Source organism: Caretta caretta, chromosome 1, assembly GCF_965140235.1.
Source record: "Caretta caretta isolate rCarCar2 chromosome 1, rCarCar1.hap1, whole genome shotgun sequence".
Taxonomy (NCBI): domain Eukaryota; kingdom Metazoa; phylum Chordata; order Testudines; family Cheloniidae; genus Caretta; species Caretta caretta.
The window spans coordinates 179,482,789-179,509,075 of NC_134206.1; the positions used below are offsets into that span (position 1 = coordinate 179,482,789).

At 40.2% G+C, this 26,287-nt stretch overlaps 1 protein-coding gene across 23 annotated transcripts in view; it reads left to right on the forward strand.

Annotated features, from left to right (window-relative positions):
• Positions 1-26,287, forward strand: part of ROBO2 (roundabout guidance receptor 2) — a 1,531,972-nt gene that overhangs the window by 1,383,143 nt on the left and 122,542 nt on the right. For all 23 annotated transcript variants that reach the window (XM_048868811.2, XM_048868637.2, XM_048868676.2 and 20 more), the window contains 2 exons: positions 13,400-13,524; positions 19,845-20,016. In XM_048868811.2, the coding sequence (XP_048724768.2) occupies positions 13,400-13,524; positions 19,845-20,016 (297 nt within the window). The remainder of the gene's footprint in view (positions 1-13,399; positions 13,525-19,844; positions 20,017-26,287) is intronic.

Sequence of the window (26,287 nt, forward strand, 5' to 3'; positions counted from 1 at the left end):
CGCCTGTGAAGACTGCACTAGGTTGATGGAGGTTAGAAAAGTACTACTAATAAACACATTTTAGTTCAGTGGGAAAGCCAGTACAAGAAAACAAACATTTTGTTTTGGAAAGCTTTCTTTTTTCTCATCCTTAAAAGAGAAGGAAGAAAAAATTCATAAGCCAAGGCTGTTTGGGCTCTATAAAGACTATATTAAAAAAAATATCTACAAGGAAAGTAATAGACTTTTGCTGTGTCGACGTTTCTTCTTATTTCAACACATTGATCCTCTGGTTTTGAATTCTTTAGATCCTGAGGTCACAATTCCAGCTCCTAAGCTTGTACTGAATCTCCTGATCTTAATTTATTCTATTTCCGAGCACATGACTCCTTCACAAGGGTACACTCTGTTCAGCTTTACATTTACCACACTAAAATTGTTTTATTTTGTTACAAGTAGTCATTTGGTACAAAGAAAAGTCTCCCTTATTTGACTTACTGAGATGGCCATAAAATAGAGTGGGTTGTTTTAAAATAATTACTGTTTAGTACAGTAGTTGTCAAATTATTTAATTCGCTGAGAATAATGTAAAAACATCAGCCCTAATCATATCAAATGTAAAGAGCTACCACACAAATTTTCTGGACTAATGGTTGTGAATTGCTTGATTTTTATCATTCATGTATAATTTAATAACTTTACAAGAAGTCTCAACAACAACAACAAAATACTTTCCCAACAATGCAATATATGCAATTACTGTTCTTGATCAGTTAGCTGAGGTGGGTCAGATTCACAAGGTTCAGATCTCTATTTCACTAAGTTTAGTAAATTTACATCAGGGATTTGGGTCAAGCCAATCTCTACCAACTGGTAATAAAATAGATGATGATAAAAGGTAATGGTACTGTTGATTGCTTAATGGTAAAATATCTAGTCCGCTCCTAGAAACTTACGCCTATTTTTTAATTGTGGTATATTTGCATGCACGGAACAACAGCTGCATGCAGTGTAGAATTTGAAGGATTTTGTTCTTTCATCCCATTCACGTACCGGAAGAGGTTCTGGAACTCTTTATTTCTGCTTATGCTTCAGGAGAAAAGCATCTTTAAAAAAAAAACAAACCTGGACAACAAAACCAGGATATTATTTCATGGAATGTTCCTTGAAATGCAAAAGAGGAGGAATTTTAATGTTCGAAGTACTTTTAATTTTCAGTTCAGTTTTTTCCATGTTAGATTCAAATATATATTTATTGAATTTATTATTCAGAGTTTTCTTTAAATTTCATCTGGAGTAGAAAAATTCAGGGCTGAATTATTTTTGTTGCTCACCATCTTTTGTTCAAGCAGCTAGTAGCCTATAGTATGCAAAAATGAAGCATGGTACTGCCTGAGGTAGATGGCAGCTTGTGAATTTTTAACAGTTCTTTACCAGATTACTCATCATGTTGTGATTTGCTGCTTGAAATAAATGTGTTGCCAATCTCCCAAATAGATGTTCTCTTTATTTATAAGCTTTTGAAAGATTTCCTATAGGAGTTACAACAGATGGGTTTAGGAAGCGGGATATTTATTCCTATTTAGGCCATTTACTTTCACTCATCAGATGCATTTTCCAGATGAACAAGTTAATATTTTCACACATTTTCATTTTTGCTGTCTTTCTTATGGCACTCACACATTAGAATAACTATGAAAAGCCACCACCAAAGTTGGGAGGAACCAGAAAGATTCATCAATCCCACAAAAAAGTATCATTGGCCCAGTCTTCATAAGTAACTGCTAAACTGTTTTGCCTGATATGGAAAACTTCCAGAAATAAAATTAAGTTCAAAAAGAAGAAAATCAACTATGTGTCTGATGCTTCTGATTATCTGCTTTTTTTCTGATCACTCAGTAAGTCACTTCAGATAAAAAAAGTACTTAGTTTTCAAATTAATTGCCTATATCCAGTTGAAAGTACAGTTCTTTGCATTTCAGTTGCATTGTAATAGGTCAAGTCGCCTTGATTTATGATATGACTTGACTTTCCAGAAAAGAATGCATCAAGAAGTTGGATTTCATTTTCAACTTGTATAAAACAATCTAACTGCAATTAACTAAAAATGGAGGGTTCTTCTAACATGGGGTAGGCAGATACATATAGATAAGTTGCCTACTTTCCATTTGCCATGTGTAATACTAATTAGATATGATCTATTCAAATTTAAGTGAAATGTAACTTTTTGATGCATTATACTCTGTTCTGGGAAGTTGTCACATTGTAAATCAACCTGGCACAACTTATTGGCCTATCTGAAATGTTGCAGAACAATATATCTGAAATGCAAAGAACTGTATTTTAAACTAAGTTCACTTTGTGGTTTGAAATGTCTTTGTTTAGATGATAAGTGAAGAAGATGTTTCTCTCCCTGCAGCAAACCCTATATACTGTGAATGCTGTGTCATGGAAATATCATAGTGCCAGTCATGGAAATATCACAGTTCACATGGGACTTTCAGGAATTATACATCATTATCAGAAATGCTGATTGGTGAGATCCCACTTTGCAGAATTGTGCCATCTCTCGGTGGCAGAAATTCTGATAACTACATCAAAGGGCGACATGTCTGCTGCTGCTGTCTGTAGAGATTTGGCAGTTAACCAAGGCAACAACAGACATTTTGCAGCTAGCTCTTCCCTAAATGGAAAGTGAATGAGCTAGAATGATTCTTCATTATTTATTAACTGGTGAACACTTTAGACAGAACAGTGATGAAATCAGAAAATAGAGTAAACATAATCACAGGGCAACATGCACATTTCCTTGGGTTTTAGTAAGAAAACAAAACACTGAGGCAGTTTGTCCAGGCAGTTATTATCCTTTTTAGATCTACTAGCCAAACCTTCATATCCATATGCAGTTTTGTGCTGAGGCAAAACTCTCATCGCCTTTCAGGGAAGTTTTGCCTGAGTGAGTGTTAAGTGAGGACTTGGCCTTGTAGCAATACAGCATTTATGATGTGTCCAAACTGGATTTTTGATGCACCTTTATTGGCTAGTAGTGCCATAGAGACCCAAATGGCTCAGGTAAGATTAGCACTGTCAGTTGTGGGAACAACAAGCTGATCACAAAACAGAAAAATGCTGGACCACAAACCCCTCCACCTCAAAATCTCCCAAACTCATCTGTTTTCTCTGTTTAGGCTTCCACAGAGTGTTTGCCAAATATGTGCCAAAATCATGATGGACCATTACAGAGTCCCAGATTGCTACAAGTACAAGTATTCATGGAGAGCTTCATTAATGATTGTTGGACCCCACAAAGATTTATACTTTCTGCTTGGAGCCACAATTCGGGATGCTTATTATCTGAAGCTTATTTGAACTTAGCCAACTCCATTGTGGACATTGAAATCAAGGGGAGTCTTTCCCCTGACTTCAGTGGGGTCTGGGTCAGTCTACACAAACTGGGGCTTGTCCACACAAACATGAAATTCACAGCAAGCTGGGGTATGACTCTACCATGCATTAGCCTTTCAAAGACTAACTGTCTGTATGGACCCTGCCAATATGGATTGACAAGTTGTTAATGCACTTTCATCTGCTCTCATTTGATCTTCTCTCTGTTTCTTCAAAGAGAGAGGGGTTTGTGTGTGTTTCTCCAATTTTTTCAGAGACCGTCTGCTTTTTGTACCACATGAAATCACAGAACAAGATAAGAATAAATATTTTATTATTTATGAACTTCAGACTCTGAAGTTAAATTGGAGATAAAAACAATTAGTCTTGGAATCAAGATGCTTCTGATGTGATAATAGAAGTCAGATCTTTTTCAAATAATTCCTTTTATTCTTACTATAAAATCCTAATGGTGGAAAAATCCATCCAAAATATCTGTTTGAGTTCCATCATCTATGCCTGGGGCTTTATTACCTTTTCTAGGTAAGGACCCCAGTCCAGTGTAAGACAGTATGCATCAGCTACCCTCTCCCCATCCAAAGAAGAAAAACTGGGAGACAAATAATACATAGGTTTCAGAGTAGCAGCCGTGTTAGTCTGTATTCGCAAAAATAAAAGGAATATTTGTGGCACCTTAGAGACTAACAAATTTATTTGAGCATAAGCTTTCGTGAGCTACAGCTCACTTCATCGGATGCATTCAGTGGAAAATACAGTGGAGAGATTTATATACATAGAGAACATGAAACAATGGGTGTTACCTTACACACTCTAAGGAGAGCGATCACTTAAGATGAGCTATTACCAGCAGGAGAACAGGGGGGTGGGAGGGGGGAAACATTTTATAGTGATAATCAAGGTGGGCCATTTCCAGCAGTTGACAAGAACGTCTGAGGGACAGTGGGGGGTTGAGGGGGGGAATAAACATGGGGAAATAGTTTTACTTTGTGTAATGACCCATCCACTCCCAGTCTTTATTCAAGCCTAAGTTAAATGTTATGCAGTTTGCAAATTAATTCCAGTTCAGCAGTCTCTACTTGGAGTCTGCTTTTGAAGTTTTTTTGTTGAAGAATTGCCACTTTTAGGTCTGTAATTGAGTGACCAGAGAGATTGAAGCGTTCTCCAACTGGTTTTTGAATGTTATAATTCTTGACATCTGATTTGTGTCCATTTATTCTTTTAAGTAGAGACTGTCCAGTTTGGCCAATGTACATGGCAGAGGGGCGTTGCTGGCACATGATGGCGTATATCACATTGGTAGATGTGCAGGTGAATGAGCCTCTGATAGTGTGGCTGATGTGATTAGGCCCTATGATGGTGTCCCCTGAATAGATATGTGGACACAGTGGGCAACGGGCTTTGTTGCAAGGCTAGGTTCCTGGGTTAGTGGTTCTGTTGTGTGGTGTGTAGTTGCTGGTGAGTATTTGCTTCAGGTTGGGGGGCTGTCTGTAAGCAAGGACTGGCCTGTCTCCCAAGATCTGTGAGAGTGATGGGTCGTCCTTCAGGATAGGTTGTAGATCGTTGTTCAGGAAACAGATTGTGCCCAGAAAATCCATGGAATTGCTTCAAAGTCAAGATGTACCGACACACGCTTGTGACTGCAAGCATAGCTCCCTGTGCTAACCCAACACACCACCCCATCCAGGCAGAACAATGAAAGTATGGATATTCCAAACGACTCCATTAGTACTGACTGTGGCGCAGCAAGAGGATCTGCATAACAATACTAGTTGGTTCCCTACCCTATCCTGAGACTGTATCAAATCCTGTATCAGATTAGGAAATCATCTTCATTTTAAAGCTAAACATTAATGAGATGGGTTCACCATCTCCTCCACCCTCCCTTGATTCATGCTGAACAGAGTAACCAGTCACAGATATTTGGGTTAGTAATAAATCTGCAGTGTTATCCCTTCAGTTCTCTGTTATGTCTCCAACGTGAGGGCTTCATCTGTGATCATATCATGGTTGACAGTGATTATGTTTCACAAGATGTGGTGAATCGAGTCGCTGTCAACCAGCTCTGTATTCCTGAGAAAATACAGCTGCCTCAGCCAATGTATCCAGTATTTAATACTTCACTCTTAGCTTATATGTTGTTAGTCTGTATCTGCCCATTTCCTCTACTCACAACAATAGAGCTCAAAGGGACCAAGTCACCCTCAACTAGTCTCCTGGATTGCCATATCCCCAGCTGATAGCAGCATTGTTTGACACTCTCTGCCTTGTAATGGAAACAGTGCAACAGCCATATGCTTAAATAGGTATTTCAGTCTCCTTTTAGACATATTTGACAGACACCTCCAAAAATGTTGCTGCAATCCTCACACAATGGTGTGAATCCTGTTTCTTTCCCTCCTTCAAACAATTCCTGTGTCACCCTCAAAAGTGCTCTCAACTCCCTGAAATGGGACAGTCAACATTCTTCCCAATCCCATTATCACCAAAACCAGAGGTGCAGGATTAATCACAGTACAACTCTCCAAGAAAGCAACCATCACAAAAAATTAGTATTAATCCATGAATCCTCCCTATTTCCTTTGTTCTCACCCCAATTTCCATATCATAATCCCAATTTCAACCTCAATCTAAGTATATAGAAAAAGAAGTTGGGAATACCCATCACCATAGTATCTGAGTGTCCTTACATATATTTGTTTTAATAGGTAATGGACTCCATGCAACAGGAATTGACTCTGGTCAATTTCCTAAACATGTAGACTCTTACTTGCATTGCCTGACTCCAGACTTTGCAGACTGCGAAGAGCTACGAAAGGATCTCTTAAAACTGGGTGACTGGGCAACAAAATGGCAAATGAAATTCAATGTTGATAAATGCAAAGTAATGCACATTGGAAAACATAATCCCAACTATACATATAAAATTTTGGGGTCTAAATTAGCTGTTACCACTCAAGACAGACATCTTAGAGGAATTGTAGATAGTTCTCTGAAAACATCCACTCAATGTGCAGCAGCAGTCAAAAAAGCAAACAGAATGTTGGGCATCAACAAGAAAGGGATAGATAATAATACAGAAAATATCATATTGCCTCTATATAAATCCATGGTACGCCTATATCTTGAATACTGCGTGCAGATCTGGTCGCCCCATCTCAAAAAAGATATATAAGAACTGGAAAAGATTCAGAAAAGGTCAACAAAAATGATTAAGGGTATGGAACGGCTGCCATATGAGGAGAAATTAATAAGACTGGGACTTTTCAGCTTGAAAGAGAGACAACTAAGGGGGGGTATGATAGAGGTCGATAAAATCATGACTGGTGTGGAGAAAGTAAATAAGGAAGTGTTATTTACTCCTTCTCATAACACAAGAACTAGGGACCACCAAAGGAAATTAATTTGCAGGAGGTTTAAAACAAACAAAAGGAAGTATTTTTTCACACAGTGCACAGTCAACCTGTGGAACTCCTTGCCAGAGAATTTTGTGAATGCCAAGACTATAACAGGGTGCAAAAAGGAACTAGATAAATTCATGGAGGATAGGTCCATCCATGTCTATTAGCCAGGATGGGCAGGGATGGTGTCCCTAGACTCTATTTGCCAGAAGCTGGGAATGGGCAACAAGGGATGGATCACTTGATGATTACCTGTTCTGTTCATTCCCCCGGGCACCTGGCATTGGCCACTATCGGAAGACAGGATACTTGGCTAGATGGACCTTTGGTCTGACCCAGTATGGCTGTTCTTATGTACTTAAATTGAGCTAGAGAATCCTGTCATCCTTCAGGAAAATACCTCCATGTAGAGGTGAGGGTTGCCATGTGACCTATACATGGCAAGACTCTGATTCAACCTGATTTCCTGGCAGAAACAAACTCCAAAGCTCATCCACTGATGATGTCATGATCTCCCCACCAACAGCATGTGCACCTAAATCCACTGAAGTATTCATAATGAATGCCACTAGTGTCCTGGGAGTTGGAGAAAAAAGTGGTCACTTAGAGCCAGATCCAAACCCACTGGGGGCTGTATAGGTGAAGACCAGGACCTTGAATTGGACCCAGACCTAGACAGACAACCAGTGGAAAACACAGTTATGATATGTCCTCACCAGACCATCCTGTGCTGCAACATGTTGTATGAGAAGTATCCTTGAGGAGACCTTCATATGTCGTCTTTGATACAGCATATTTCAATGGATTGTCCTGGAGGTGCTGGTAGGAATGAGGCACTATAATTTGGTGATCATTTGATGGAAAAGACTCCAACGTTTTGACCAGTCATCCTGTAGACATGAAAAAAATAAATTTGCCAATTGCTACATCTAGAAGTTCAGTAGCAGTACTTGGAGGCTGTGGCATCACTTTGACAGCTCGGTGAACCAGATGATCTCAGCTGAGGGAGTGGTCACAGACCATTTCTTTAGAGTTTCCCTGTCAATTAGCAGAACCTGTTTTTCCCAGAATGAGCCTTTCACCTGCTGCAGTTATATATCTCTATTTCACCCAGTTACAGGAGTGTCAGGGAAATTTATCCTTGTCAAGTGTACAAAGAGTCATCTTATTCTTCAGTGTCATCCAATCCCTACTTCCAAATAAAAAAAGACGATGATGACTATTAGTAATAATATTACCTAATAGAAGAGCAGGTCCAATATTTGTAGGTGTAGTACGTCCCAGCAGTTAATGGAACTTTGAGTGTTGGACAGAGGCTAAGCACACAACCCGTATTGTATGGGTTATTTAAATGAGGCCTCTTAATGGTGAAAAGATTTTAGAAATTAAACTTTCATGCCACTTGCAGACAGTAGACCATAAATTAATAAAGTGCAACTTGAAAAAGGCCTTCAGAATGAATTTGTTTTTGATCTCACAGCCTGAAGGCACATATGTTCCATCATGAATTAGAGATCTCATTTGATACACCATTTCCTTTTGAGGTAAACGTGTTAATAAATCACTGAAGTTTCAAATGAGCTCCTATTTTTAGAACTTTAAGGTTTCCAAAGTAATTTTCATGCTGTATGTCACTGACTGTGGATATAAAATAGCTGAAATTAGATGTTATGAAATCAGTAATTCAAATTGTATTCTACAAATAATAAGTGAATATGTTTTAATTATAAATAAGCCCTTTTAATTTGGTTACTGTCACGCTTCTCTTGTGAAAGTTAATTTTATCGGGGGTCTGATCCAAATTCCATCAAAGTAAATGGAAATCAGGGCCTAGATGTTGTGGTATATTTAAAAGTTCTTATCTAAGTATGCATAATTTAAAAATTAATTAGGTTGTCACCATTTGACACATCGTTTGGTGGACTATGTACAATGAGTTAGGTTTGCATGATAAATCCTAGTGGACAACTGTGGACATAACTCCCACACCATTACTATTTGCACTGGTTTAATTTCAATTTTAGTTTCTAATAGTGATTATACAGTATATTTTACTACAGAATTTACTTTTAATTAAAATCAAACTATATAATATATAGACCTAAGGGCACCTAGTTTGGAGAAGTTGCTGGTGAGGAGGTCATGACAATACAAGTCCCTTAGGATCATTGGGAACTGCTGGTGGGAACTGCTAGTACACAGCACCTCTTGGGAGAAGGCCAATAATTCCATTGTGATATTACTTCCTATAGGGTCACTATACTTTTCACTATAAAATTGTACATTTTACCTTGATAAGTTGCCTCAGCTCCTGCCCTCTACAATTCATACTCTGCCACATTTCTTATAAAGTGACTAGCATTCAGCTGGGAGGAATGAACTAATTCAGTCAAAATTTTCTACAGCTGATACTTTATAAGCCCCATGTGACTCAGCATAGCCTTAGAATTCAGTAACACCCCTGGGTGGAAAAATGAATGGCTTGCAATCTATCCCAATGGGCTCATTCTGCTAGCTATTAGGCTATGATAAATGCTGAGGAATTCCTTTGAAATATTTTGCAACATCCATTGCCCCCCACCCCCCCTGCTTATTAAGGCTCTTTAACACAAAAGCACTGGCTTACTTTTATATACCTTTATTAATATAGCATAAAGGAGTCATTCACTCAGGCATGAAAAGATCCAGAAAGACAGGGTGCAACATAATGCCACCATTAGCATCTTGAGTAACATACCAATGCTCACAACTGCGTCTTCGCTATCTTCATTTTAATTCATGCCATAGAATACCATCCTGTGCTGTAAAAACAACTCAGAACATGATGTGATTAACCTTAGGGTCCCCCAGACCCTCATCTCAAAGCCCACTCGTACATGGCCTGTGCTTTCTATTCATGTTCAACCATCTGATTTCCATATCAGTCTACTCGCCCTCACAAGCTGCTATTAGCATAACAGAGCTTTAGCATGACATTGATTGAAGCCAGTGCTTGCTGAATGCAGTATCAAAGCATAATTTGCCAGAAATCAAATCTAATTTATTGTGTACCATATTAAAATTTCTCAAAACACTGTTTCAAGAAAACTGTCCTAGGCCTCTAATCTTAATTGTTCTTCTTTATATTCTTGTCTAGTTATCTGGAATTCAGGCAATATGCTTTGTTTTAGAGCCATTGTCTTTGGCTTGCGAATGTCAATTAAACAAGAGTTTCTCCGCTCTGTTTACTCCAACCCCATTAATGTTACAGCTGAAATAATGAAGGGTATTTGGTTGATGGGCAAAACACTTGATTTATTACATCACAACAGGTTCTTTTGACAGGTTTTTCTAATGTGCTGAGGTTTTAGGCAAATGCAACTATGTGTTATAGCAGTGCCTGCGAGGGCTGAAATGAGTTTATCTAATTAACATTTGTTTTAAGGCTTTATAACTTATGGTCCAATGGCCAGGGCACTGAAGGGGAAGCTGAGAGACCAAGTTTCCGTTCCCAGCTCTGCCACTGACCTGTTGACTGTTGTGTGCCTCAGTTGTCTAATCTGTAAAATGAGGATAACGGTGACTACCCATCTTTGGAAGCTGCTTCTATGTCTGTGGTTGACAAGGAACCCCCATTCCAATAACTACAAAAAAGCCCTAGAGTCATCTGAAAGAGGACCAGGTTGAACCAGTCCCTGCTTTAGGGCACATCCAGCACTCTGTAAAAATAGTAGTGCTACCACTTTGGTGCCCGGAAGGTGACATTCCACCAGAATTCCTCCTGTTGTAAGTGCTAAATGTTACGATCAAGTCTCAGTTATGGTTGGGCAGCCTGGCTGTGATAGGTGAATCTATTCTAGTATTGTGAAATCATGATTTTCATCCTGTGAACACCATTACAATCAGAAGTTCCCTATTGACAGAGCTGCATTTCCATATTGGAGTGCATTGGCAGAAATTGGGGCACTCTTTGATTTCCCTATAAAAAGTTTCAGTACATCCTGTAGAGAGGTTATCCTGTACAGGGACATCGGAAAAGTAGGGTGTAATCATTTTAGATGCTTTTCTTATGCTTTTCCTAAAAGTATAGTATAACATAGATCAGCTAAAAGTTGGCTGGAGGGGATGGTTTTGTACTCTAGTGACGAGTACCAGATCAAGGCATAGATACTTGTAGGCCAACTCCTGATTACTCCTGATTAATCATGTGATTACCTCAAAACCTCATCATTTATTTATTGATATTTTAAAAGTATGTTTCTAGCCCTCATAGCTGCAAAGAAAAGCTTAGACACATGAGCATAATCAGTGCAACAGTGTCTGCCTGAGTTTGCAGAAAGCCTGAAATGCTTACTGTGAGGGTGTGAGCTGCCCTATTTATCTCAATGCATGATATGCTGCGGTAGAGAGCCTTTTCAGCACTACTCTGAGAGAGGACTCTGTGTATGGCTCAAGAAGAATAGTACAGAAGGCCCAGTCCTCCCTCTCAAGCAGGTACCCCAGGGGCTGGGGTGTAAGTACTAATCCCCATCTCCCCCAGGGAGCACCCCTGCCACACATTGACGAAGACAAGCCCTCTGCTTCTTTCAAGGGTTGGGGGACTTCTTCTGATGCTCCTGGAGATGAAAGACCACAATGTTGTTGCTACTGCCTCTGTGAGAGAGGAGGGGGATCCAGGTGGAGGGAGGTGGGAGCGGAGGTGGAGTCATGGAGTGATTTTTGTGTTATATCGTTCCTTGTGCCCTGGATTGCCTTAATTCAGCCCTGCTAATCATCGGCCTTGAAATATCCACTGCAACCAAATCCCAGCTAGGTGTATCACTCCTCTCCCTTTAAATATAGCAGATGGATTTACCTATAGTGTGCTGTGTGTGAGGGTGTTTCAGATGAACCTGGAAAAACCTACCTGCTGTGTGTAGACATTATAGCACTTTTTGTAGGAGCCAAGGGTATGCTTTCCATGGCTATTCATCAGGTTGCTGCTCTTGGACCCTGGAAACAGTTGCATGAATGTGCATTGGGTCGAGAGAAGTATGGTGGGGAGGAAATCATGCTGCAGCTAAAGGCTCGAGGAGGCTGTAGGCTGAGTTGAGAGTCTAGGGGCTGTACATCAAAGCAGTACCATCATTGTCAATACAGAGGCCACTCAGAGATGACTGATGGAAGTTGAGGGAAATTCCAAGGCACAACTTCAATCCCTCCCTCCCCACCCCTTTCAGATAGCTCACAACGTGCTGGGCACTAGCAGGATGCACGAACTGCACTCCTCAATGGGAGCTGGAAAATTCACACTCAGGAGTATGAGAGGGATGAAGAGGCTCCTTGTGCTACTCTGCATCCTGCACATAAACAGAGCAGCTGGCAATATTTGAAGTGTGTTCTAAAGGATACTTTGGGAGAGACCCTTTGAAAATGTAAAATACTGTGAGTCCAATCATAAAACGCCTAAGGGACACCAGTTATTTTCAAAGTGGGGACATTTTGCATGCCATGCGTTTTAAGTGTGTCACTTCCTTTATTGCCCCATGCTTATCATTCCTAAATTCAGCTGCCTTGTTTCCACCCTCCTCCTCCATTCTATCTTCATCACCTCCCATCTCCACATCATCATTTCTCTTTCACTCATTTCCCCTCCACTCCTCTCACCAGCCCTTCCTCCTCTTCCTATGCTCCCCTTCCCCCTGGTCAATTCACACTATGTTGCTCCATTCTCCGTTGCCTTCAATTGCTCACCTCTGGCAACATTTCCCCTGGTCTTGGTCTTCCATGTATCTCCTCCCTTACCACCAACTGTAGCCCTCTCTGACAACTCTCTGGCATCACAATCTTCCCCATGTCCCTTCTTTCCCCATTTTATCTCCCCTCTCCTCTTTCTGTTCTGTCTGGGATGCCTGCTCCTTCTGAACATAGATCACTGCCATCGACAAACTTTTAGCTCCTGCTGCCTTCATCTCCTTGCACTCATTGAAACCTGGACAATATCTCACTCTGTCACTCTCCTTCATAGATACTTCTCCTTCCCACACACATTCTGCTCCCACTCATCCCTAAAGGACCATAGGGGAGGCATTGGACTTTTCCTCTCCTGCCTCTGTCACTTCCTCTGTCATCCCTCCCTTCCCATTCATTTTTAAAAGTGTGATGAGATGGACTGAAAAGGATGTTGAGGACATGCCAGTGCTATATCCTGGTGCTCACCACAGCAAAGCACAGTTGTCTCTAGATGTAAGGCACAACAGTGAGCTCTCTAAAGTGCAGATGGTATGGAAGTATCAGTATTGGTCCAGGGGAGGCTTGAGGACAAGGTTGGAACATAACTAGCTCCTGCACCATAAAGGGCCCGATTGTTGCCCCTCAGGTTTTATTGACATCAGAGCTTAAACAAATATGTGTGATTGTAATCCTTTCCTTCTTACAGCTGATGGAGGTCATACATGGAGATGCTTTCTTTTCTGTCTCTCTCTCTCTTTTTTTCTTTTTTTTTTTTTGGTATTTACTAATTGTGTATATACTAATTAATGAATGTCCTCTGGCATGAAAATGCATTTACATAATGCTATCTTTTCCCTTTGATATTATTCATCCATTCTTTGAGAAATCTCCCTCAATTTTACATCATGTTTTTTCTTACATTGTAGCTCCCCCGCAGTTTGTGATAAGACCACGAGACCAGATTGTAGCCCAGGGTCGAACAGTGACCTTTCCCTGTGAAACTAAAGGAAATCCCCAGCCTGCTGTTTTCTGGCAAAAGGAAGGCAGCCAGGTGAGTCTAAACCCTTCATCTGAACGCTTACCTCTTTTTTGAAATTGCACATTGTTCAATATTTTTAAGTCACTTAATTAACTTACTGTCTTTCACATGCTCTATGCGCCTTATAAAGAGATCTTGTCTGCTTCATTACACTCCATAAATATCCTTTAATAATGTTGTTGTTGTTGCACGTTTATATTGTGAAGCGCCTAGAGGCCAACCAGGGTGGGTCCCATTGTTCTAAGTGTTGTACAGACATACAGAAAATCCCAGTCTGTATCCCTAAAAAGTTTTCAGTCTGAAACACAAGACAACAGGTGGATAGGATAAATATGGTATGGAGTGAAGGAGACAGGGTAACAAAAATAAGAGGATGTACACAATTCTTATCCAATCAGGGGCAGTAATTACAACAGGACACCTGTGTTGTCATAATCAGGTAGTTATAGATCTGACTGCCTGATTTGCACTGACATGTGCCACAGTGCATGCAAATGCAGGTTTTGAGCATGCAGCTGTTTGCCTCCATAAAACTGGCATGCACAATTTCTGAGGCTCATTTTGGAAAAATTTCCCCTGGGTATTTAGTGTCATTTTAATGACTGAGTTTCTGACACACCTTGGGCCAATACTGAGTTCCTTAGCTTTAGATTTGAATGTGATGCTGTCACAGATAAATCTTTGTGTAATTTTTCAATGTTGTTGCTTTGCCAAGACTAGTTATTTCAGAAGACAGGCTGTCTCACTGTCTGGATGGTTTTCCTTATGGTGGATAAAGTTTTGATGTTGCAAACCATGGCCCAGATTCTCTCCTGCACATGCGCGCTGCTAAGGGCAGGAGATGAGAGCATCAGGGAGCTTATTATTGTTACATCCATGTGAGATACATTGGACTGGTGGAATTCTCTGCTGCCCATTTGTGGATAGTTGCTTGTCCTTTGTGGGACCTGAACTGTACAAATGGCCTAGATCTAAATAGAGACTGTAGCCCCGGATGTTAATAGAATTTTTCTCCCGGAGCCAACTGCATATATTTTCATATGTAACCCTTCTGACAGGTGGTTAATGGCAGTTAGAAGGGTCAGATTCAGTATGTCGAGAGTCGTCTTGGAGAATATTAAAATTGACTTTATCCCCCACCTTGAATTCTTGGGAAAATAAATAAATCCTCTTTCAGTAGCCCTAAGCAGGCAGAACTTCATCTCCACCACCACCCCCAAGCACTCAGGTTATGTCTACACTTATGGCAGCATGTACAGTACATACACTGCACTCCCACCTAGCACAGGCATAAATAGCAGCGTAGATGGCAAGGCATGGCTTAGGCAAGTAAAGACAGGCCAGAACCCTACGGTATGTACCCTGCGCAGTTCTCTTCACACCCAAGCAGTGCCTCCCCTATCTACACTGTCCTGCTGCCTACCCAAATCCCTCCCACCAGTCTCAGTGAATTCCCAGTAGCCTTTGGCAAGAGTTCTCTGATCATATCACTCATATGATATGATATCACTCACTCTGATCATATCATATCAACAAAACTCACTCTTGGTTTGGGTCACTGAATATTAGTAGCCCAGCGTTCTCTGCAGATCTGTTTCTGGGCCTGTTGAAGCTGCTTGTCTACTCACACCGTGAGCTGCCACCACCTCAGGTCTCTGCTGAGGAGTCTGCTCTGCATCATCTAATTGTGCCTTTATAACAAGAATGCGAGTTAAGAATGGAGAAAGTCTGCATCCTGTATAAAAGCTCATCTTCTTATGTTAGAATGTGGGCTGGTATGGCTGTCCGTGAAGGTATCCATAGACATCTTTATTACTGCACATATTCTTTGAGGCCCAAGTCGTGCAATCGGAAGATCTACATGAGTGGAGCCTCGGATCTGTGCAAAGGTGCACCCACACGGAGCCACAAGGAAATTAGTGGAGCGCTGCACGGAGTACAGCGGTCCAATTACAGGATCAAGACCAGAGTCAATATCCTGTGTTCTCTGGGTTGTGCAGCTACAGGAGTACATGCTTGTGCAATTGTTAAGTTGTTTACGTTGATTCTTCACTCCATTTTATTCATCTGATTATGCAACGTGTAAGGAGGTTCCAATCCAACCATCAAATATGTGGTTCTGATTCTTGCAAAGTGCAGTATTGTGGGCCACACTAAGAAGCAAATTGTTCCAGGAGGAAAATATAATAGCATTTTGAAATTAAACAAGGAAGTGCTGATGTGCTAGCAAACATTTCAAAAACCCTTCTTGTAGAGGGTTTTAATAACATGGTAATGTTTATGTAAAGTGGGCTTATAGTGTCACGCTTGAATCTAATAAAGTGGACATCCATCATGTTGTAATAAAGAGAAGAGCTTCTAATTAAAGTAGGGCATCATTTGCAGGATTAAAGTCATTTAGTGTAATTGAAAAGTGTTAATACTCTATTTTATCCTCTTCCATTGGTATCACTTCAAGGGTAAAAACATTTTAAGGTGAAAATGTGTCTTCTGTCTTTAATTGAATGTTATTACCTACTGATTGTACCATGTTGAAGCTGTTTAATTACAAACCTGGAAAATTAATTACAATATTGAGAACCAGATCCCACAGGGTTAGAATGTTCTTTTTTGGCAAATAAAGGCAACATAAAAATTGATATCTTCATATTTATAATCAAACCTTGAAACATAGCTCAATGTGATTCATTATACCCACATGTTGTTCTTAACTGAGCAACAATGAAGCCACACAGGTTAACCAGATTAATATTACCATCCTAATATAAACTTTCCAGGCTTAAGTAAGGCATTGTTCCATTAAATAGCAGAGTCTCCACTTACTGTATTTTATCATCGAAATGAAGAGTACAATACTTTGGCCACACCTAAGGTTAACATGCTGAGCATGGGACCACAGTATCTCTGAGTGTTTACTCCTTGTCATTTGGCCTTGCAGTGCTTTCTTTGCCTCCAAGGGAATGTCTACACTGCATTTAAAATCCTGCATCTGGCCCATGCCAGCTGACTCAGACTCCCATGGCTCAGGCTAAGGAGCTGTTTAATTGTGGTGTAGTCGTTCAGGTTTGGCCTGCAGCCCAAGATCTGGGACTCTTCCACCTTGCAGGTTCCTAGAGCCTGGGCTCCAGCCCAAGCCAGGATGTGTACGCTGCAATTAAAGGACCTCTTAACCTGGGCCTGAGTCAGCTGGGTACAGACGGGCCAGGCACAGGGTTTTAATTGCAGTGTAGACATACCCTTCTTCAAGAAACTATATTCCTTGCAATGCTGCTGTTAGTGTTTATTGTAATATTGTGTAGAGCTAGTCAAGCTAGCCCATTCCAGGGAATTCTTTATCCTGGACCTGTTCCTCCATCCTGTTTCACTAAGCACAGCCAGCTGGAAGGGCGGGGAACAGTTCCTTCTGGAACTATCCTTGTGCCAACTTGTGCATCAGCAGCTGGTCCTTTGTACTTGGTAGCCTTTCCCCCCAACGCTTGGCAGCAGCACTCCAATGAAATGCAGCAGCTTAAGGCAATGAATTTACTCTTACTAGTCACTAGTTCCTAAACGCTTTGGGCAAAATTAATCCCTGGTGTAACTCCATTACAATCAATGGACATAAAGCCATTGAAGTCAGTGGAGTTATGCCAGGGCTGATTGTGGCACAGCATGTCACCATTACGCCTGAATGAGCAAATAGTTTAATTGAATCCACTTACTTTATTTTAAATTATTTTAAATTTACTCTCTGGTCAATTTACGGCCATTTATAATCCATGGGGTCTGACCCTGAAGGGGGCTGAGCCTCATCAATTCCCACTGAAGTGTAGAATTCACTGGGGCCTGAGGCCCCTCAGGATCTGGCCCATGCTGAAGAATCAAAGAAGGATGGCCACATAATCAGAAATTAATGTTTTGAATGCAACAGTGAACATGATTATAAACCCCAATTTGTACTTAGTAGGGATTAGGGGCCTGATCCTGCACTGCCTTTACCTTGTGTTCCCATCTACAAATCCGCAGGTGGGTGATGAGTGGCTGCAAAACTGTACCACATCAAAATTCTCACTTTTCTCACACAAGTGGGCTTTTATGCTCATTCTTCATTCAGCGCTTGCCTACACTACAGATCCTTGACCAGTATAGCTTTTCCACTAGAGCCCCTAATGTAGACACAGCATAAAGCGGCAGAAAGTGTTCTCCTGGCATTGTTACACCACCTCCCTGAATGACATTAGCTAAGCCGACAGAAGCACTTTTCTGTTGACACAGTTGCATCTACACTGCCAGCAAAGCCATGTCAGGTAGGAGGTGCAATTTTTTCCAAAACTACTCAGCATTAGCCTAACTTTGCTCCTATGGAAGTCAATGGTAAAACTCCCATTGGCTCCATTTGGAACAGTTTCAGTCAACACTCAATGATTTTAAAAATCCCATCCTGCATATTTAGACATTCTGCTTTGTACCAGTAGGCAAACTTTGAAATCTTAACTGAACTTTTTCAAACTCCCATTATTAGAAAGCCAAACAAAACTATCTTACCCTAAAATAGGACTTCTCAAACTATGGAGCAGGCCAACCAAAGGAAGCATGGAATGTGTCAAGGGGAGGTACGAGCTCTGGCTATCAGTCCCAGGTGGCTGGGGCTTGTGCAAAAGGGTCATGCACATCCAGGAGGTGGGGAGATAGGATTCGGGGGACAGCCGGAGCCCCACCGCCCCAGGGGTGATAGCTGGACCACGAGCATTGGCTGGCTCGGGCTCTCCTTCCCCCTGCACATCCCTCACCTGGTAGCAGCGGGACTCCAGCTATCAGCGCCGGGGTGGCAGCAGCAACACAGAAGTAAGGGTGGCAATGGGGTGCTAAGTCTTCTGTGAGAAGTGATATTGAAAAATCGTATTGCCACCCTCACTTCTGAGCTGCTGCCGGCACAGCACTACCTATACAGCTGAGTGCCCAGCCAGCAGCCGCTGGTTTCTGCTCTCCCTTCAGAGCCTGGCTGCAGTATATATACTTGTGAGGGGCAGGGGGAGAACATGAACAACTATAGACACAAAGAAGGGGCACACAATCATATAAGTATGAGACCCACTGTCCTAGAGTAATGATCAGTAGCTTACGCTAGTGTCTTTGCAGTGTTTGGGTATGTCACTGGTGTTAACAATTGTAATATTTTTATAGGGATTGGTTCAGTGCTCGTTTTATTTAAACTGGTTCATAAATCCATAAATCATGGTTCCATAACTCTTATGGAATTAGTTAATTCAGACAGTTTTCCTCCTTTAAGTACCAACATCTCATCATAACTCCTAAACCCTCTCCCTTACTCCCCTTTTGCATCCTCCCTGCCACTAACTTGCCTTTCCCCGAGTGCTGTCTCTCACTCTTCTCAACCCTTCTTTCCTCGCATCAAAGCCACTGTCAAATGTTATCACTTTTCCCTCTAAAATTTGCCCCCAGCTGCTAAAGCCCTTGCTCCTGCCTTGATTATCTTTTTGCACTGATTACTGAATCTCCTCCATTCTATTTTCCCCAGTTCTCATCTCTCCCCCTCCAGTCCATTAAAAGGGTATCAGCTAAAATAACCCACCCCCAATCTAAATGTGCCACCCCCTCCTCAAAACTATCATCTCCTTGCCAATTTTCACATCAAATTTATACTCGTCCTCACCTTCAAGGTTCCACACTGTCTGCCTCTTGTCTACGTCTCAGTTTTAATTTCCCTCTACTCCTCCTTTCACCTCCCATGCTCTGCCAACCCCTCTTTCTTTATGATCCATTTGTATCCTCCTGCCACTTCTGCTTCAATGCCTTGTTCATGCTTCCCCCTTTGCCAGGAACAGTACTCATTGCCAAACAATCTCACTCTGCTCTTTCAGATCACTACTCATAATTCATTCCTTTTAGGTAGCTTTCTAATGTGCACTCTAGTGTTAGATCCTCCTGATGTAACACCCAGCTATGTATGTTGTTAAAATAAAGTTCAGAGTTATCAAGGTACATGTGAAACAAATTCAGAACTAATGAGATACATATGAAACAAACAAATCACCCGCATGTATTTGCTGAAATCTTCCTCCACACCTCAACCGCTACCGGCAACACAATTGTCTGTCATCATTTCTCAGTGGTGCTGTGTCTAATTTAAACTGCAAGCTTCTCCATGCAGGGAACATTGGCTTATTATGTGTCTGTAGAGCTCTATGCACACCTATGATACTATATAAATAGTTGTGTTTTTTTATTTGTGTTTATACATAATCCTTGTAAAGAAAATTACTGTGCCCTCGACTGAGGGAAAAGCAATGTTCTTGTATTTTGCACTGATGTGGCTTGAATTGTCTCTACAGAATCTACTCTTTCCAAACCAGCCTCTCCAACCCAACAGTAGGTATTCCGTATCACCAACAGGCGACCTCACTATTACCAACATTCAACGATCTGATGCAGGCTACTACATCTGTCAGGCGCTGACAGTTGCTGGGAGCATTTTAGCAAAGGCTCAACTGGAAGTTACTGATGGTGAGAAATCAGGATTTCTGTTGGGGGTTTTTTTGTTTGTTTGTTTGTTTTAACCAATAGCACTGAAGAATTAAAATATAATTTGTAAATATAGACATGTCAGATCATGTAATTCATATCGGCAAACATATAGGCTTCTACTAATTATGAATAATGCAAAAAGGACCTCGGTGCAGAGTCTTCTACATGAACACAAAAACATGGAATACAAGTTTGCATATTATATGAAATTTTGTACCTCTTTAAAACAATCAGTGAAAAGGGAGGACTACACCAGCTCAGAATATAATTTGTTTTAAAGGACACTGTTCAATATAGTGGAACTGAAATCTAAAATGCCCGTATTCTAATCCAGAATGCGCAATGGATGGTTTTGTGGTAAAGCACTGAATAGCACCTCAGGAAAACTCAGTTCAATTCCCAGCTCCACAGCAGACTTCTTGTGTTACCTTAGGGAAGTCACTTTGGGACGTGTCGTCATCTCATGAAAACTGGAATAACTCCATTTAAATCTATGGAGCTGTGTCTGTGCACATCAACTGAGGACCCTGGCCCTTAGTCTCTCTGTGTCTCAAATCCCCATTTGTAAAGCGGGGCCCGTAATACTTCCTTACCCTCACAGGAGTGTTTTAAGGATAATTAATGTTTCTGATGCGCTCAGATACGGCAATGATGGGAATCAGACAGATTGACAAATACTACAACACAGTGTGATTTGTCACTAGTCATTTCAACATTTTCTTTTAGGAAAATACCTTAAATGCATTCTTTACTACATATATCTCCTTTCATTTGCACCCATGAATCCTGTTAACATCAGTATGAGTTCTGTTCATGGATCTAGGGCAGAATAGTGCCTTTATATTACTAAAGAAAATGGAGCTGAAATTCCTATTTGCCTAGCAGGTCATCTCATTCCCAGGCCTTATTATTCCCTATTGTAACTGACTCATTAAATATCTCCTGACAGACTTCGACGAATTTTTGCCCTTAAAACTGTTGTTACATGCACAGATCCACTATTACAGCTCCCTCAGAGACCTGCCTACATCATGAAAGTTTGAAAAGATGTCTAATTCTGAATAATCTGGCTTTTCACAAAAGCATATTCATCGCAAGTGACAGGTAGAGAGGTTCAGAAACACGCTATAGAGATTTGAGCATGAATTTGATGCCTTTTTTTCCCTGTTGTTTTCCAAAAGCTGTCTGTATTTTTATGACAAGGAAAGATAATTTCTTCCTTATCCTTACATCTTTACAAGCATGCACTGCATTTCCTTAAAGTAGTTTCTAGGAGATTAAAGCCTAACCTTTGCTCTGTGACCTCCTTAAGTCTTCCCTTTCTCTTACTCTCTATGACAAAATGATGCATTTTCATACAATTCAAATTTACATGTAGATTAAAAGGTCATTTAAAATTAATGGAAAGGCAGTATTTTTTAATATCTGTCCACGGCGCTGTCTGATTCAATGCCATGGCTGTGATTGGAATAAATAGAACATACAAACACTGGCTGATAGGACATTGAGCTGTTAATGGTTGCACCTGCTGTTGTTGCAGAGATTTACTGCAACAGGGGCCGAAAGGAGCAAGTCAGGTTCAAGGATATCAGTGATGAGAAATTCTTCCTTTAGACTGACAAGGCCTTTGGTCCTTCTTAATCTTTATTTATTTCTCTGTATGAAAAAAGAAATCATAACTGACCTCTTCTGCATCTGCATCAGCTTATGCAGCCAGTCAACAGAAAAAGCTCATTAAGGTGTCCATGGCAAAAAGCAAACTCAGGTTGAACTAATTACATTCAAAGGTACTTAGCAGTCTACATTCCTTAAGAAAGCATTCAATGGTGCCTGTGTGACTAAAGGAATGAAAAACCTGCATTCTTCAAATATCTCCCAGAACCTGAAAGTCAGGACACTCACTGTAATATACTACAAGATTATTTTATAGAAATATGAATTCATTATGGTATTGAGGGGTGGATGAAGGTCATGAGGAATGTACAAAAAGAGTATTTTGCAATTGTGATTGTATAAATAAAGGTACCACTGTGTCATAGATAATTTTTGACATTGCCTTTTATTAGGGAATTAAGCATAAATATCTAAATATTCTTTCTCAGCTCATGCTGAGTATAGGTTATAGAAGTTAATGTTTTTTATCAGTAGAGAAATTTAATTTCGGGGTTTAAAAATATATTAAAATATAAACATTTCAAATATTAGCCATATATTAAAGCATTAGCTTTCCAGTTTTTGGCTGGTGATTTCAGTTTTACTTCATAGCCCAGAATTTTTCTGTTTGGTTAATGATTTAATAATAGTGGCAAGGAATCATTTTCATTTTGAACACATTTTTGTTTGATCCCAGAGTAATTTGGATTCAATTGAAATTCCAATACAGAATGAAAACATATGTCATGTGCAGAAAAACAAGTGCTTAATTATACCATATATAGCAGTGTTTCAATTGTTACATTTTTGCACTTAGACGTCTTCACTGGAAATATTTTTAACTCAAGTGTTCCTATGAGAAAAGATTACTTGCTGTGATGAAATGTGCTGAGTTGAGTGATAATTTTGCTGATTATGGACTGTGCTAAGAGCCTTCAATATATTTGAAATTCAAATCTTGTACTGTCTTGAAAGATCGTCACATAAATCCAGTGTCTAACTCACATCTGGAAAAGTAACATCATTTTTTAAAAAATGAGACAGTCTCTGCAATCTTTCAAAAGCAAAGGTAAGCATGCAGCTCACAGTCTTATAACAGCAGGTCATGCAAATAAACAAAGAGCTTCCATTTACCTGTGTCTCTGTGTGATATAGACAGAATAATTCACAATTAGTCATTTATTCCATAAATTTAGTCTCTTTTTTGTGCACAGAATATTCAGAAGTAAATCTCAATTTCCTCTAATCAATTAATTATTCATATTTATTGATTGATCTTTTTGGCCACTGTGCATGTTTTTTAACTCTATGGATTAGTCACAAATAGTTCTCTGTGAGTATCCAGCTCTCTCTACTTGAAATTCAAGTTGTATTGCTTAGTTGTGACTGGTCAGATAAGGCATATGATATTGTTTCCATCACTAGATTACATGCATATGTGAATGTTTGTAGATACTAATTTTAAATTCCATTTCCATGAATGCGTGCACATATGACTTTGAAGTTCACTTTCTGTAAATATGCATTCCACTATAGCTCAATCGCACATGTTTGTAGAAAATGAAAACAAAAGGGTTTGTGCTTGGACAAAACAAATTCACCTAAAAATTAGAGCAACCATTCATTGACTTTTTACAGTATTTATCCATCTTTGAGATAGATAGACCCTCACACATATACAAACATCTCTCCAAAGCTCTGCTCAAGTGTCAGTTCCTGATTCACTGAAAAACCTATATCATAGGAATCTTGTTTATATATTTAAATAACTGACAAAAACAGGATAATTTCAAAACATTTTACAGAAGATTTACAAGTCATAGAAGTGAAGACAATACAGTTGTTCATAGATCACTGGAAATCCTAAGTGTTCATTTAACCTTTAGCCTTAGTGTCATGGAAACCTGTAGTAGTCTTTCACCCATAACACCCTTGAAAATGAAGATTCCTTCTGGCCAGGAGACTTTCAATTACTTTATTGATCAAACCCATTTAAAAGATTATGAGCTACTCATTTGGGCAGTAAAAAAACTAATTAGATGCCAAAGAGCAATATCTAAAAAACAATAGGCTTTTAAAATACCTATATTGCTACCCATAAAACAAGGCAATGAGTTGCTACAAATAACTAAAGATGTATAGTTCTCAACCTAAGCAATTATATGTTTTCATTCTTTCAATCTATACCTACTCACCTAGAAAACTGAAAACTCATGGCTCTGCATTAAATGCAAATGAAAACTTATGTGGCCTAGTTGTCACCTGAATATATTTTTGCTGTAGGTATAGTACTTAGATGGGCCATACACATGTTTCTATAATTACAGCATAAAATTGAGATTGAGTTTTTATTTCTTAAAATGACAGGGCATACTCTCTCTTCAACAGTTGTGTGTAACTGTGCTTAACCCTAATGAGATGTAAACATGTGCTCTGAGGTGAAAATACATCCCCATGTGTCTTTCTTGTGTCCTACTGGTTCCTGTGTTATAGCTGAATTCAGTGTATGGTATTTCAGAATTTCCAAGGCAGTTTTCATTTCCTGTGACAAATGTTCTAAATTAGCTTTCGATGCACATTTTAAATGTTCAGTTACAATAAATTTGTTGAAATCACAACCCAAGGTATTATTACAGCAAGTAGAGTCATCAGCCTTATTTCCCAGATTAAGAGAAGGTTTTAGGGTTGTTGCGATGTTACAGTTCCAAAAACAAACATTTTGAATAAAAAAACAAATGCTTACATCAGCCCTCCTCTTTCCTATATATTAAACAGTATACCGAAAGTACTTTGGAGCCTTGACAACGCTGTGACCTCATGTCTTGAACAGTTCAACACAATGCAAGCCCACATTTCTTTAAGACACACTTCAATTTATTGTGGTTTCATTCAGAGGCATGTATGGTATGCTAAGTACATTGGGCCAGATCCTCAGCTGGAGTAAACTGATGTAACTCAATTGGCATCAGTGGAGCTATGCAAACCTACACTAGCTCAGGAGCTAATCCTGTTTATCAGAATATTTTCATTCAGATGCCAAACATACTGCTCAGAGTTTTAAAGTTATAACAGTATGGAAGCTAAACATCTGAGAACTGTTTCTCAATTCTGTTAGATGGGTGTTATGATGGTATAACTCCATTGACATTAATGAAGAATCCAGCCCCTTGTTTATCTTACTCTCTCTCTCTCGATAAACAAGTCTTACAGAAACAACAAAGCTATGTTTTTATCCTTCACAGATGCCACAGGGAATAGGTTGAACATCAGAATTATTTATGAAAAAATTTTCTTGTAAGAAAAGTTAACATGATCATTTACCTCATCTTCACGATATCCCACTAGTAGCAGAATAAGGCTCAGATTCAGCGAGGCACTCACTTGTTAAGAACATTTTATGACTTATTTCAAGCATGCAAATGTAAAATATTAGGAGAATAATAACAGAGTTCATGGTTTCAAAAGGTGATGACTTGATTTGGTAGCTTGATTAAATCTGAACTGTTCCTCACTGAAGAGCATGATGCAATCAGGTAGATCAGTTAGGGAAAGATTTTGTGGTGTTCGATGTTATTTCCTAATGATGAACACTTGCACATTGAACATGAATGGGAAACATGATCAAATGCACATGTTTAACTAACAGTTATGGTTGGTTGACAACTGTCTTAGCTTTCATCAGCCTTTCTAAGGCCCTGATTCAGGAGACCATCTGTTTTCAGGAAAGTGTTTAACCATATGCTTAACTTTGACACCCATGAGATTGAAACACCTGTTTAAACTTAAGCATGTGCTCAAGGCTGCTGGAACAATTTGTATAGTGGGGGTGCTGAGAGCCATTGAATCAAAATGTAAACCCTGTATTACGATGGAAACCACTTTAAGCCAAGAGGTGCTGCCACCATAGGCGCCATCTTTCTGAGTTGCCAGGGTGTGCTCGACCCCCTGCTCCACCCCAGGCCCTGCCCTCACCCCGCCTCACCTCTGCTCTGCCCTGCCCCACCTCTGCCCGCCCTCACTCCACCCCCTCTCTCGAGCGCCCCCACCCTCACTCTGTGCCCAACCCCCCAGTGCCTCCTGCCCGCAGCCAAATAGATGATTGCGGCAGGTGGGAGGCACTGGGAGGGAGGGAGAGGAACTGATAGGGGGAGGTTGCCGGTGAGTGCTGAGCACCCACTAGTTCTTTCCATGGGTGTTCCAGCCCCGGAGCACCCATGCAGTCGACACCTATGGCTGCCACACCCCCAGCAGCTCTAGTTCCAGCACCTATGCATGTACTTTCCTGAACCAGGGTCTTAACTTTTAGCTAACCTTAAGTAATGCCTACAGTTCAATAAAAAAAACACCCACGGCTGGCCAGTGACTCGTGCTTGCAGGACTCAGGCTGCAGGGCTATAAAATAGCAGTGTAGATGTTTGGGCTCTGGAACCCTTCTCCCACGCTGTGTCCCAGAACTCAGGCTCGAGCCTGAATGTCTATGCTGCAATTTACATCTGCGTCAGATGGGGGTGTTTTATTTCAGTGTAGACATATCCTTACTCAAATAAGTGTGATAACCTTTCTGTGTTTGTTTATAGCAAACTCACATCTAGGTACC